This window comes from Pithys albifrons, chromosome 10 (assembly GCF_047495875.1).
Source record: "Pithys albifrons albifrons isolate INPA30051 chromosome 10, PitAlb_v1, whole genome shotgun sequence".
NCBI classification, from domain to species: Eukaryota; Metazoa; Chordata; class Aves; order Passeriformes; family Thamnophilidae; genus Pithys; species Pithys albifrons.
Window position 1 is genome coordinate 5,750,803 of NC_092467.1, and position 13,799 is coordinate 5,764,601.

The 13,799-nt window shown below is 55.3% G+C and overlaps 1 protein-coding gene across 2 annotated transcripts in view; it reads left to right on the forward strand.

The window, feature by feature from the left end:
- The first annotated feature begins 1,389 nt into the window (after positions 1-1,389).
- The window catches only part of PAPPA2 (pappalysin 2), a 94,486-nt gene continuing 82,076 nt past the window's right edge, over positions 1,390-13,799 (forward strand). For both annotated transcript variants that reach the window (XM_071565580.1, XM_071565581.1), the window contains exons 1-2: positions 1,390-2,073; positions 7,389-8,451. In XM_071565580.1, coding sequence (XP_071421681.1) covers positions 1,626-2,073; positions 7,389-8,451 — 1,511 coding nt within the window. In that variant the 5' untranslated portion in view covers positions 1,390-1,625. The remainder of the gene's footprint in view (positions 2,074-7,388; positions 8,452-13,799) is intronic.

A 13,799-nucleotide genomic window follows, 5' to 3' on the forward strand; every position in this document is an offset into this window, starting at 1 on the left:
TCCTTGGGAGCTGCTTGAACAACTTCACATGAGCCATCCCTGCTCTGCCTGGCCTTGTTTCACTCCCTGCATGTCTTACCTTCCTCTCCACACACCGCCAGCCCAGCCTTGCCATGTCCTCACCTTTCTGAGCACTCACACCCACCTCACTTCTTCCTGGGGGGCTGGAGTGCTCACCCCTTCTAACGCTCAACTTTTTCCAGGACTCTATTTTTCTATCTCCCCCCACTGAAAGCATCGGCCCCCCAACCTCCTCCCACCACCCTTCCACCTTGAGAAGACAAAAAAACCCCTGACCCCAACCCCACACAGCCAGCCCCTGCTGTTTGTTCTTAAATCCCTTCCCTCCTGCCTTGCTGGTTTGAAAGCCTGTACCCTGGAAGGGGCCTCCCAGCTCTCGCTGGCAACCCTGCTTCAGACTGACCGCCACAGATAGTGTTTAGGAGTGAAAAAAAAGTAATATATAAAACAATAATAATTTAAAGAAGGGATAAAAAAAGTTCTCTTCTCGCCGAATCTCCTTGCTGAAGTTTTCTTAGTCTCCAGTGCTGTGTGCCAGTGCAAGGGAGTCCTGGGAACCAAGAGGAAACTTTGGGGGCTTGTTTTCCCACCCATATGCTTTGAGAAGCTCTCCTCATCAGTGTCAGCACTGTACCATCTGGTGGGGTGGTGGGTAAGATGCTTCTCACACCACTGCCTACTCCTTTGCTGCATTCACAAGGGGGTTTTTGGCTTTTGTATGTGGTTTGCTCGGATAAGGCACCTCCAGCCCACCTTTCTGCACGTGTCAAACAGATGGGATCATTGTTTGAGAATGGAAAAAAATAACAAAAGAGAGAAAAAGCAGAAAAATCTCCGCCTGAGGAGGGAACCTGAGCCCAAGACCACCTCTCTCTTTGCCCGGGGGAGGGCTGAGGGGAGGGTATCCCCTTCTTTCAGGTTCCTTTCTTCCCCTCTAGGTGATGGAGATGGAGGATGGAGGCGAGGTGGGAGCTACAACAGGAGAAGACACAGGCAGGGACAGCGCAGGTGCTGTCCCAAAACCCCAGGGTCGAGGAGGGAATGCGGAGGGGACCCAACGCCCTCCGGGCATTGAGTCCCCTCGGCATCCCCTCCCCGCCAGCATCCTGGGCAGCGCCCGGGAGGGCGGAGGGAAGGGAGGGCGATGCTTCGCTCGGGGTTTATTAGATTGGACATAATCATCTTTAAATAAGGGCAGCCCCCCCCTCCACACCCCTCCTTAGGTTGGGGGGGGAGCGGAGCGCCTCGGGGCTTTCTAGATAAGGGCGACTAACGCATCCCTCGCTCCCGCAGGCAGAGCCGGTCAGCGCCGAGAGCCGCGCAGGGTCCTCCGTGCCCCGGGAACCCCGGCTGCAGGCAGAAGGGGGGTCCCCACCGCGGTGCTCTCGCCCTCCTTCTCCTCCTCCTCCTCCTCTTCCTCCTCCTCCTCCCGCAGGAGCAGAGGGGAGGAGAGCGGTGCCGGGGAAAAGTTGGGGGCAGCGGCTGCGGCGGGGGCCGGGGGATTATGCCCCGGTGCTGCCGCCCGCCGCCCCCCTGAGCGCCCCCATTTCACCGGAGCCACTCGCCCCCCACCTCCCGGCCCCCAAACTTCGTCCCCAAGGAGGATGCTGCGCGGCGGGCCCCCCCTGGCCGCGCTGCTGCTGGCGGCGCTCAGCCTGGCCCGCGGGGACTCCCCGCCGGTGCCGGGCTGCGGGATGGAGGCTCCGAGCCGCCGCTCCGCGCCCCCGCATCACCCCTACGGGCTGTACCCGCAGGGTCCCGCCGCGCACGGGACGCTCGGCGCTGCACCCCCGCGGGGCCGGAGACCGCGGGGAGCCGGGGCAGGCGGAGAGGAGCCGGGGGCCAGGGCCCGGGGGGAGAGGCGGCGGGGTCGGGAGCCGCAGGTGCCGGGCTCCCCGCGGGAGCGGCCGCTGCCCGCCCTGTACTTCTCGGGCGGCCGGGAGCAGCTGGCGGCGCGGGCGGAGGCGCTGCCCGCCGTCCCGCGGGACGAGTTCACCCTGGAGCTGTGGGTGAAGGCGGAGGGCGGACAGAGCAACCCGGCCATCATCGCAGGTAAACCCCGGCAGGGAGGGATGGGGACCCGACAACGCCGCGACCCCCGCTCCAGTCTCCCCACGGGGGGCTCCCTGCCTTCCCCGCTCTGGCAAGTGACACCCCGCGCCCACACCCGTGTCCTCAGCACCGCGGGCGTGGAATATTCCTCCTTCCCTTGAGACCAAACCCTAAACCATCCCCTCCCCTCTGTTCCCACCCGCCCCGTCCTCCCAGCCCGCCCTCCCCATCCCCGCCCCGGCTCCCATCTAGTTTCTCCCTCTCCCCTGGCCGGGAGTTGGAAGGTCCCTTTGGGTGACACGCTCCCCCTGGAGCCCCTGCAGACCCTCAGCCTCCCCTCCCGGGGCTGCGGGCACGCCGGGGCTGTCCGGGGCTCCCGGCGGGTCCCCGGGGCTGTGGCCGCACGGTGGCAGCCGCGCCGCACGCACGGCCCGGCCCGGTGCCCCGGGCTGTGGCCCCGAGGGCTCCGTACAGCTACCGTGTGTGTGGGAGGGGGGCGGCCCCGGGGGCTCGATCTACCGGGGATTGCCCCTTCGTCCCCACAAGCTAAGAAACAGGCAAGTGACGAGCGAGTCTTATGAGGAGCGGCTGAGGGAGCTGGGGGGGCTCAGCCAGGAGAGAACGAGGCTCAGGGGGAACCTTCTCACTCTCTACAACTACCTGAAAGGAGGTTGTAGCTGTTGTCTGTCTCTTCTCCCAAGTAACAAGCGACAGGACAAGAGGAAATTACCTCAAGTTGTGCCAGGGGACGTTTAGATTCGATATTGGGAAAAATTTCTTCACTGAAAGGCTTGTAAGGCACTGAAACAGGCTGTCCAGGGAAGTGCTGGAATTGGCATCCTTGGAAGTGTTCAGAAAATGTAAAGATGTGGTGCTTAGGGATGTGGTTTAGTTGCAGGCTCGGCAGTGCCGGGTTAACTGTTGGACTTGATCTTAAAGGCCATTTCCAACCTAAACGATCCTATGGAGAGCCTGAGGAGACAGATTGGCACACAGACACGAAGTGCCTCCTGCAGTGGTGCTTCGTGCCGTTGTGCCAGGATGGGTGTTTGTGCTGGGCACAGGCACGGCAGGGCAGTGCAGGGATGCTGGGAAGGGCTGAGAACAGATGGCACCGCCAAGATGGTCCCGTGGTATGTCTGGGGTCCCCACAGTGGGGGCTGCCAGACTGATTGGCTGGGGAATCCCTCTATCCTAACTCTCTTTTCACTTGTGATCACTCCACTGACTCTCCCTCTGCTTTGCCTGACCCCTTTCATTGATACATCTCCTCGGTTATAGGGTGATAATGGCACCTGTGCTGTGGAAGAGTGGGAGGGATGGGCTCAAGGCTGGAGGAAGAGGGGAAATCAGCTGTGTACAAGGAAACTACCAAACTACTTAGTTGTCCACATTTTTGTCTGCCTTCCCACCTGGGTCCCTGCTGCCTCCCTGCCAGCAGGCAGCAGCTTGGGATGCAGAGTGCACTTCCCAGCCATCACATCAGCAGCACAGATGTTTGCATCTGGGGATCTGTCCTGCAGGTGTTGGGTTTTATGTTTCAATTTTTTTAGCATTATTTTTTATTAAGTTCCTTGTGGAGGGCGGGACATTTGTTAGCACTGACAGCACCACCCGTGAGCCCTGGCATTCACTTGGGTAATATCCCCCAGCTTCCTTGCTCCAGGGCTTGAGTCAGCCCCAGGCACCTCCGGCTGTCTGAGTCACTGTCCGCTTCCCACCGTCTCCCTGCAGCTGGGACCAGGTGCGGTGGCCAAGGGGGACAGGCCAGTGCTGCTGGCATTTTATGTGAGCAGGTGATGCAAGCAGCTGCCAGCCCTGTGACAGGTGCTGAGTCTGTTTCTGATCTGCTGTTCCTGCTCTGTTGGGAGAGAGGGGACTGAGTGTGAGATGGCCCAAAGCTGTGGAGGAGCTGGAGATGCCCCAGGTGACCATGTGTGAGGGAAGGGGGGAAGAAAGCAGAGCAGAACTGAGCATCTCTCAGCATCAGTGGCTGGGAAGTAAGGCCAGGCTGAGCAGCTCTGACTATGGTAAGCGAGCTGTCCTGTCAGCTGGTGTGGCTGGTACCTGGATTTAAGGTTCAGGGTTGGCAGGTTTTTTTACTGTAGGTGCCACATTTTGCCTCAGAGACATCCTCAGCTCTCTTATTCATCCCTCTTAGCACCTCCTGCATGGTGGGGATTTCTGCTGGGGTATAACCCCAGCACCCTGCCACAGACACTGCCAGGGAAGGAGAGTGGTCCCTCTTCCTTGTCCTTTGAATTTTGGGCAGCAGATGAAATGCCTTTTGTGTGATGCCATTTCTTTTCCCACCTTTTTTATCTCCCCTCCATGCACACCTGCTTGCTTCTGGTGAACACCAAAGGATTTCCCTTTGTGCTGGGCTGAGGTTTGTTTTCACTCATCTCATGGATAGTTTTGTTGGGTGAGAAAATCCATCACCAGAGGCAGTCCTAAACTTCTGCTGTGTTTAAACCCTCCTTGGGTCCCTGAGCTGGTTCCCACTGCATGCCCTGAAGGGTGACCGCTATCAGGGGCTTCTGATCTGTGTCACACCCTCCAGAACTTGAGCAGTCGATTTCCTCCCATATCTGAGTTTCAAAGCATAGCTGAAAGCTATTCCTTGTGCTGCAAAACTGCTGCCCCCAGTGGGAGAGGCTGCTTGGAGTGTGGGCCTTACAAAGTGGCACATTTGATCTCTTTGGAGGCCTTTTCTCCATGGGATACTTTTTCTGACAGATACCTTTCTCTTCAACTTTTTTTGTGCTGTTGCCAACAACTTTTGTTTCAAACCCCAAAGTCATCAACCTAAGGCACTGGTTAGAGCTCACCTTTGCACAAACCAGATTAGAGTTCACCTTTCCCACCTGAGGGTTTGGAGACAGAGTTCCATTTACAGGTGCTGAGGAAATACCTTGCACCTCCTCGAGAAATGGTTCTTTCTCTTCCTGGTGGTTTGCCCCAGCACAAAATACCAAGCTCCTTGGCAAATTTTGGGGTCTTGAAACTGCTCCCCCGGTCATTTCTCATGGAGGCCCTGGGGAGATGTCAGGACAGGGTGATATTCTGCAGTGGCTTCCAGCTGTGGATGCTCCTTTGCCTCTGCTGCACTGGAGGTACCACCCCTGGCCATGTCTAGTAAGCACCAGTGGCTGCTCTACTGGCTTTACAGACCCTTATGTAGAACTGACTTTAGCCTTACATTACTTTGATGAAGTCTCTTTGAGGATGTTGATGAAGTCCTCATGCTTTGTTTTAGGCTCACTTAAGTTTCTTTTGGCCAGTGTTGAAATCACCAGGCACTGCCAGGTGTGGCTTGGCTCCAGTTCTGGTTTGTGAGAATGATAGCTCACACTTAACCCAGAGGCTGTTCCACTCCTGACACTGGTTGTCCCATTTTTATCTTAGTGTTAATCAAATTTGGGGCACTCTGAATCATTTCAAAGTGAAATGCATGAGTTTTCCTAAGAGAGGATGTACCAAGCCCTATTTCCTCAGCCTCAGTAAAGACCAAAAGATGGCTTTGGAAGATGCAGGTCTCAGCACCTTTCAGCCAGCATCCAGTCCAAAAATACTCTCCAGCTTTGCCTTCTCACTCCTACAAGGCTCCTTTACTTTCTCCAGCTTTGCCTTCTCACTCCTACAAGGCTCCTTTACTTTCTTCCTGCTTTTTGGCTTCTCCTCGTCTCAATTTCCCCTGGTCTTTCTGCTTCCCTTTCACAATCCACGGGAAAACAAGAGTTGGCCAAAGCTCATCCGCCCACGGAGGCTTTGTGCGTGGCTGCCTTTGTAGTGAGCAGTGGCAGGGATCTGTGCCCGGGGTGGTTATGACCGTGGGATGGTTTGGAGGCCACCACCCATCTCGCCCTCAGTGAAAGTGATGGATGGAGGGAGGGGTGCAGCTTCCTGGGGTGCAGCGGGGCTTGACGTGACCTTTGCCAGCCACGTTTATGAGGGCTGGCGGGGGAGATGTGGGGTCATGGTAACCTGGCTTCAGTCACATCCCCTGGATGAAAGCCAGGAGATCCTCCCCCTCCTGGAGCTCCTACTCCTCTGCACCTCTTCTTCTGTCTGCTGGCCTCTTTGTAATCCTGGCAGCAGGTACAGTTTCCCCACGGTGTCATGTTAAGCATCCTCAAGGACAGATGAGACAGCGGGGCAGGACAGGAGTGGTTTGTTTTGGCCCACCGTTCCCTGGTGCCAGGGAAGAGGGCAGGCAGTGCATGCAATGGGAATGGTACAGTGAGGAGCAGGAGAACCCACACAGCAAGGAAAAGTAGGATGGAGAATAAGAAATACCACAGCAGGAATATAAAAAGGGTCTCTGGGCATGGCAACAGTTTTCAACAGCATTGGGACACTGTTGGGGTGATGAATGGGAGAGCAAGGGGCTCTCAGAAGATGCCACTGTTGGGGCTCAAAGAGTGACTTCAGGCTCATTCACCTGCATGAACTGATAGTGGTGGTGGTTTAGGAGACCAGAGGCATTTATTTCAAGCAATGAGTGGTCCATTTGCTCTTGCCAGTGTTTAAGTGTCTTATGGCCACCAATTCCCAAGGGCACTTGGTGCCTGCAAGTCTCTGGTTTTTGGCTGTTGACACTCAGCATCCTGAGTCTTGGGGAAAGTCAGCACAGCTACAGGTCTTGCCCAGCCTGAAACAGGTTTGCAACATGCTTGGGTGCACAGGGAGAGACTGAGCCTGAAGCTATTCTTGGGAAAAATTTATGTTCAGGTGACCTTAGGGGCTGAGGAGTGTACCCGCCAGGTTGAAGGCAGCGCATCCCCCTCTGACCCTCTCCTGCCTGTGCTGAATGCATGACTGGGAGGGAAACTGGAGCGTAAAGGAGAGCTGTAAATCTGCCTGGAAGCTGCTGGGGAAGCAGTCCCTGGAGGAGGCTGTTTTGCTTTGGGTTGCTGGGCTCTAATTCTTAAAAGCTTTGGCCCACAGATAAAAAGCTTAGCCTCTAATCCCATCCCACCAGAGCACTCCCATGGAGAGTAGCTCAGAAACACCTTGCTCTTCAGCCTCTCCTCCCATTCATGCTCTTCCTCCCCTCTCCATCCCAACTCTCTGGCTCTGCCATCTCTCCTGGGTACTCCATCTACTCATCCAAATGATTCTGACTGAGGGCTGCGGTGTCCCACTGATGCAGCACCCACTGCCCAGCCTCTGGTCACCTTCATTTTTACCCATCACCAAGGACCATCACCAAGGACCCATCACCAGCTCATGCTCCAGGGAGGAGTGACAATGCTCTCCAGTCCTCACCAGCTCTCCTCTCTCTCTCCACTCCCTTCCCTGACCCACTGCAGGCGTCTTTGACAACTGCTCGCACACTGCCAGCGATAAGGGCTGGGCACTGGGCATCCGTGCCCTGCAGCTTGGTGGAAAGAAGGATGCCCGCTTCTTCTTCTCCCTCCGCACGGACCGGGCAGCCACTGCCACGGAGGTGACCTCCTACCACCGCTACCGACCCGAGGCATGGACACACCTGGCTGCCAGCTACGATGGGCGATGGATGGCCCTCTATGTGGACGGAGTGCGGGTCGGCCGTGCCCCAGGGCAGGAGGGCCCCCTGCACAGCGCCTTCATGTCCTCCTGCCGCACGCTGCTGCTGGGGGGGGACGCCTGGGGGACCGCGCACACCTTCCGGGGACACTTGGCCGGGCTGGCCCTGTGGCGTGGTGCCCTGCCCCAATCCCACCTTCAGCGCCCCTTCCTGGAGGAGGCGGCAGAGGGGGCGACGGGACTGGCTCTGTCCGCTGGCTTTGCCACCCCGGAGGAACACTGGGTGCCCTTTCGGGAGGGAGCGTTCCCCCAGCAGTGGGTGCTGCTGTCCCCGCCATCCCCGGTGCTGCGGCCGCTGGGCCCCCCTGCGTGCGGGCAGACTGCCTGCGATAACGTGGAGCTGGTCTCCCACTACAACCAGCACTGGCCGCTGCGGAGCTGGAAGGTGGTGCGGTACCGGGTGGTGAACCTGGCGGAGGATGACGGCGGGCGGCCGACGGTCAGCTGGGAGCAGATTTGGCGGCAACACCGCGCACTGAGCGAAGCTTTCCGACCCTACAACATCTCCTGGCAGCTCAGCTTGCTGGAGGTGCGCAACTCCTCCCTGCGCCGCCGCGCCGTCCTCCTGGGCTGCGAGCCCAGCAAGGTGGGCAACGAGCGCTGCGACCCCGAGTGCGAGCACCCCCTCACCGGCTACGACGGCGGGGACTGCCGACGGCCCGGCCGCTGCTTCTCCTGGAAGCGCCGCGACGGCGTCTGCCACATGGAGTGCAACAACGTGTTGGACGACTTCGATGACGGAGACTGCTGTGACCCGTGGGCCACCGATGTGGCCAGGACCTGCTTCGACCCTGATTCGCCCCATCGGTAGGTGTGGAGTTTATGGGGCTTATGGGGGTGGGGTGATATGTCAAGGGATGGGATGCATCCTGTCCCCAGCACCTGCTCTGCTTCTGACCAGTGGCTTTCCGGTGTGGGAAGGCAGAAGTTTTTTTTTCTTGTGGGATGGGTGTGCTTGTCATCAAAGGAAGTAAATCCTACGACGTGACATGGCGCCCTCTCTGTGAAGCCTTGTCATTGTTTCCTTCCCTCCCCTAAAATGAGTCAGGGGTCATGGGGAAACCCACTGCAGCAGGATTCCCAGAGCAGAGCTGCCAGCCTCTGGAGACATGCCAGTGGGACTGTGGGCATCCCTAGGGTGGGCAGAGCAGTCCCATGCAAAGGATACTGCTTACCCTGATCCCCTGCACGGGGTATAGTGGGGTGATTTCTGCCCCTTCCCCAGCTTCCCTGGATGGGGTCTAAAGTCTGATTTATTAGTTTGTATTCAAAATGCCTTCCCTGAATGCTGGAGAGGGGAGAAGGAGGTCATGGTGCTAGATGTGGCCAGCAGGCCCAGGGCAGTGATCCTTTCCTTTCCGCGAGGCCACACCTTGAGTGTTGTGTTCAGTTCTGGGCCCCTCAGCTCAGGAAAGAGATTGAGGGGCTGGAGCGGGGCCAGAGAAGAGCAACGAGGCTGGAGAAGGGACTGGAGCACAAGTGCTGTGGGGAGAGGCTGAGGGAGCTGGGGGTGTTTAGCCTGGAGAAGAGGAGGCTCAGAGGTGACCTCAGCACTGTCTGGAAGTGCCTGAAGGGAAGTTCTGGCCAGGTGGGGGTTGGTCTCTTCTCCCAGGCACTCAGCAATAGGACAAGGGGGCACGATGGGCTCAAGCTCTGCCAGGGGAAATTGAAGTTGGAGAGCAGAAAAAACTTCTTTGCAGAGAGAGTGCTCAGGCATTGGAATGGGCTGCCCAGAGAGGGGATGGATTCTCCATTCCTGGAGGTTTTTCAACTGAGATTGGCCGTGGCCCTGAGTGCCATGATCTGGTAAAGGGACTGGAGTTGGACCAAGGGTTGAACCTGATGGTCTCGGAGGTCTCTTCCAACCCAACTGATTCTATGATTCTGTGGTTCTATGATGTGAGGTGCAGGATTTGGAAAGTTGTGGGTCAGTGTATATGAGCCTCTGCAAATCTTGTCCTGGGAAGTGATGCCCACAGGGAGATTCCTGTGGTCAGAACAGGACTGTGACTTTACTGTGTGTTGCAGGTGCAAAGTACTTTGCAAAATGCCCATGGAACAAAACCCGTGGAGCATCAACAGGTGGCATTAGGGGACCCTTGCTCTCCTCAGGGCCCTTCAGAGGCAGCAGCTGGGGTGGGGCAGAGAGGGGAACCCCCGCACGTGATGGGGGACCCCGGGGTGTTGTGGGCAGTGTCCTCAGCGCGGTCGGTGGCTGGTGCACACCTGCCCTCCTCGCCGGAGCCTCTGAAGTGCCGACAGCCCCACTGATGGCTTCCAGCACTCGGGGCTCTGCCAAATGTACTTTCTGGCCGGAGATGGGGAAGGGAAAAAAAAGTCATGGCTTTTCCTTTTTTGTGTTTTTGGTTTTGTTTTGCTTTTTTTTTTTAAGTTGTTTCTGTCTCTGTGTCAGAGAAAATTGCTCATTCCCTGCTGCCGGCTCCTGGTGCCGGGTGGAGGTGCCGACCGGAGCGGGAGCAGTGCAGGGGAGATGGCACCATCTATGGAGAAAAGCTGCAAGGGAGGGGTTTAGGGACATGTTGCTCCTTTGATCTTCTTTCTCCTTCACTTTTCTTTCAGTTTGCTGAAAGCAGGTGGGCTGTGGCCTTTTTTTTCCCAAACCTACTTCTTCTCTCTGCTTCCTTCTTGGCACGACATAGCAGAAGGAAGGAAGCAGGTGTCTTTGCTTGGGTAGTGATGATGGAAAGGGGCAGAGCTTCCTCTCCTCCCTTCCTGAGCCTTTTTCACCCATCCCTCAGTTGCCTGAGAAAACGTAAGAGGATGGGTATCCTTTATTGTAATCCATTCCAGCCACAGAGAGAGATATCACACCGTGTCCCTGCCTTAGCAACACCCCCTGAAGATGTTTTTCCCCCTCTGTAAGTCTGTTTGGTGGCATTGCCACCTTGTGCCTGCCTGTGCCCTTGTTTCCCATCCTGTGAGCCAGCACAGCAGTGCTTTCCTGAGCATGGAGATGAACAGCCCTCCTGCCTGCACAACAACTCTCCACTCAGGGTGGCCACCAGCACCCAACACCACTTGGCCTTGGCTCTGGCAGGGCCAAGGCTCAGGCCTTTCCCACCGTGTACAGTTAGAGAAATGTTTTCATCCTCAGACAAGAAGGGCTCCACCTTAAATTAAAAAAGGCCAAATTTTTGCTGGTATGAATCAGGGCTTCCATTTGTCAGGATTTTCCCCTGAAAGTTGGGAAAGAAAAGAAAAGAAAAGAAAACAAAAACCTTGCTTCTGTGGGAAAGGAATGGGAAAATGGGAACACTAGGGAAATAACAAATCTTTTGCAATTTTCTCTCCACAGACCTCATTGGTCTGTGCAGAGGACAAGATTGATTGTTTGTAGGCTAAAAACGAAATCTGATGTGCCTGGCATTTGGGAAATGTGGGGGCATGAGTTGAATCTTGCTGCCACTGAACTCTTCTGAGCTGCCTTGGGCCGGCTTCTTCAGAGATCACAGAATAAAGGAGCTGTAGAACAGTGTGGCCAGGAAGGGACCTTAAAGACCATCTCTTTCCACCCCTCTCACCATGGGCAGAGACACCTCCTGCTAGACAGGGTGCTCAAAGCATCATCCAAACTGGTGATGCTGGTGGACATCCACCCTCCTGGGGCTCATCTCTGCTGAGGGTACTCTTGTTATTCTTTCTGGGGAAGAATGTATATATTTGTGGGAAATCCACTGGGAAACTGGGTTTGGGAAAAATCAAGGTGACTTTGAGCTTGCCCAAGAGCATGGCCAGGCTTGTTGGTGTTCCCTGGTGGATGAACCCCAAGATCCAGGAGCAGGAGACCTCAGCCCGAGGGGTTTTGTTGAGGCAGAGCTCCTGCTGAGCAAGTGCTGCTGCATTTGCTGTAAGGTATTATACTTAAATGAACATTTATGAGGAGTGGGGCAGCTGGCGAAGCTGCAGAAGGATTTTTAGGGTGGAAGCCAAAACGGGAGAAATAACGTGAAATAAAATTTAACAAACTGCAGAAAGGCAGCACAATGGGAGCCAGGTGCTTTGATGGGAACAACAGCTTTGGGTCTGTAACTGGAGGAGAGAGCAAGTGAACGAGCTGGCTGCTGCTCCCTGAGACATCTCTGCTTTTTCATACCTGTGGCAGAGTCCAGGAGGGAGCTTTGGGAGAGCTGGGGGAGAGGGAACCCCCTCCGCAGGAGGTGCTCTCTGTATCTCCTTTCAGAGTAAGATGGCAAGACAAAAAGCATAGGATCTTTTTTCATGAACTAAATCATCTCTGCTTTATTTCAATTCAAGGCTTTCACAGAGAGTGGTTTGGATTTGAGTGTTTCTTAGTATGGCCAAAAATAATCAAAATGAGAAAGTCAGAGTGAGACACTGAGCAATTTCTTACCAGCACTGTAGACAGATTTAGTCCATTTCTGTGAAGGGTCTCAACTTGACTTGAATGACCTTAAGCATCCATGAAAAAGCTTTTACCATCTTAACACATCCCTCATTTAAAATCCCCCTCCCCTGGGCCGCAGCTTCGAGAGAGACAAATCGGAGGGAAAAGCCTGAGGAACAGTGGTGGTTCCAGTGCTTCTCAGCTGGTGGACATCTCAGGACACTCCTAGGTGCCACACCTGGGGCTGGCATATGCCCTCACCCATGCTTAGCAGGGGAGAGAAATGAGTTTTGGAAAGGATTATTATTATTACAAGGATGTGTAGTGACAGGACAAAGGGCTTTAAACTGAAGGAGAACAGGTTTAGATGAGGTATCAGGAAGAAATTCTTCCCTGTGAGGGTGTTGAGGCACTGGCACAGGTTACCAAGAGAATCTCTGACTGCCCCATCCCTGAAGGTGTTCAAGGCCAGGTTGGATGGGGCTTTGAGTAGTGGAAGGTGTCCCTACCAATGGCAGGGGAGTGGAACAAGATGAACTTTAAGGTCCCTTCCAACCCAAACTGTTCTAAGATTCTATAAAATCTCTGGGGATGGAGCCAACTGTGGCCGAGGCAGGAGCTGCCCCGAGCTCTGGGGTAGGGGATAATGCTGAAATGATGGCAGTGGTCATGGAGGCATCTTGTCAAGTCCTTCCTGTACCACTCTGGTAGCACATGGGACAAGACAAGTCCTGCTGTGTTCTGGGCCAGCTGAGCCACCACCCACGTGCAAAACCTGCCAGTGGGACTCTGCACTCTTGGCTGGAGGGAGGCTTGAACAACAACTCAGGTCTTCACTTTGTGTAGACATCCCTGCAAGGGACCCCAGCAGGACCCATGGGAAGCAAGTCAGGCACTTGTCATTCACCCATGAGGAACAAGAGGATGGGCAACATCAGGAAAACTGTCATTCTTCACCCATCCTTATCCTGAGTTAAAGCATTTTCATGGGGCTTCTAGCAGTGCACTGTGGGGGGCTGGAGTAAAATTTGCCTGGATTTTCTGCAGACTCGCATCTTCTTGCAGAGCCTGAGTGCTGCTGTAATTGGTGCTCTTGGAAGGAAAGCAGCAACAGCTCATTAACTGCAATTAACACTCAGCGAGGGTCCCCCTCGGGCAGTTAGTCAATGAGAGTCTGGTGTGTGACACAGTTAATGTGAAAAGAAAAACCGGAGGGGAGTCTGCAGAGCAACGTGGGTAAGGACTGAGCTGCTGGGCCTTTCATCTTGCTGCCCAAAGTAATGGCAGAAATAACCAAAGTGACAAAAGCAGGTGAAAAATGACGAGGTGTCTCCAGCCTTGGTGGCCTCCGCTGGGGTGACCATGGCTGGGATGTTAAAGTGTACCTGATTAACAAGACACTTGATGGGTTTTAATGCAAGCTTAGCTGGCCTCCTGTCCTAAGGGAAGGGTGCTTAATTGGGTTAAGGCTGCTTGGAAACCTCCTGCTGTTTCAGCCTTGTCTTCAAAAGCTGATCCAGATTAACCTCACTAAATGTCTTTGGTGGACAACCCCAAAGATGAAAGAGTCACTCCGAGCTATTCTCTGGCACTTGAGCAGCCTGTTGTCAGGGGATGTGCAGCTGAAAGTCGTTGGAACTGATGGCATAAAGGGTGTCAAATTAACAGCAGGTGGGGCAGTGATGGCATTTTTTAGGGCCACAGCTGACCTGCCCAGACCTTAATTTTGACCACTTGGTCAAACAACATTCAAATGAGTTACCCACTTCCCTTTCCTCTTCCTTTGCTA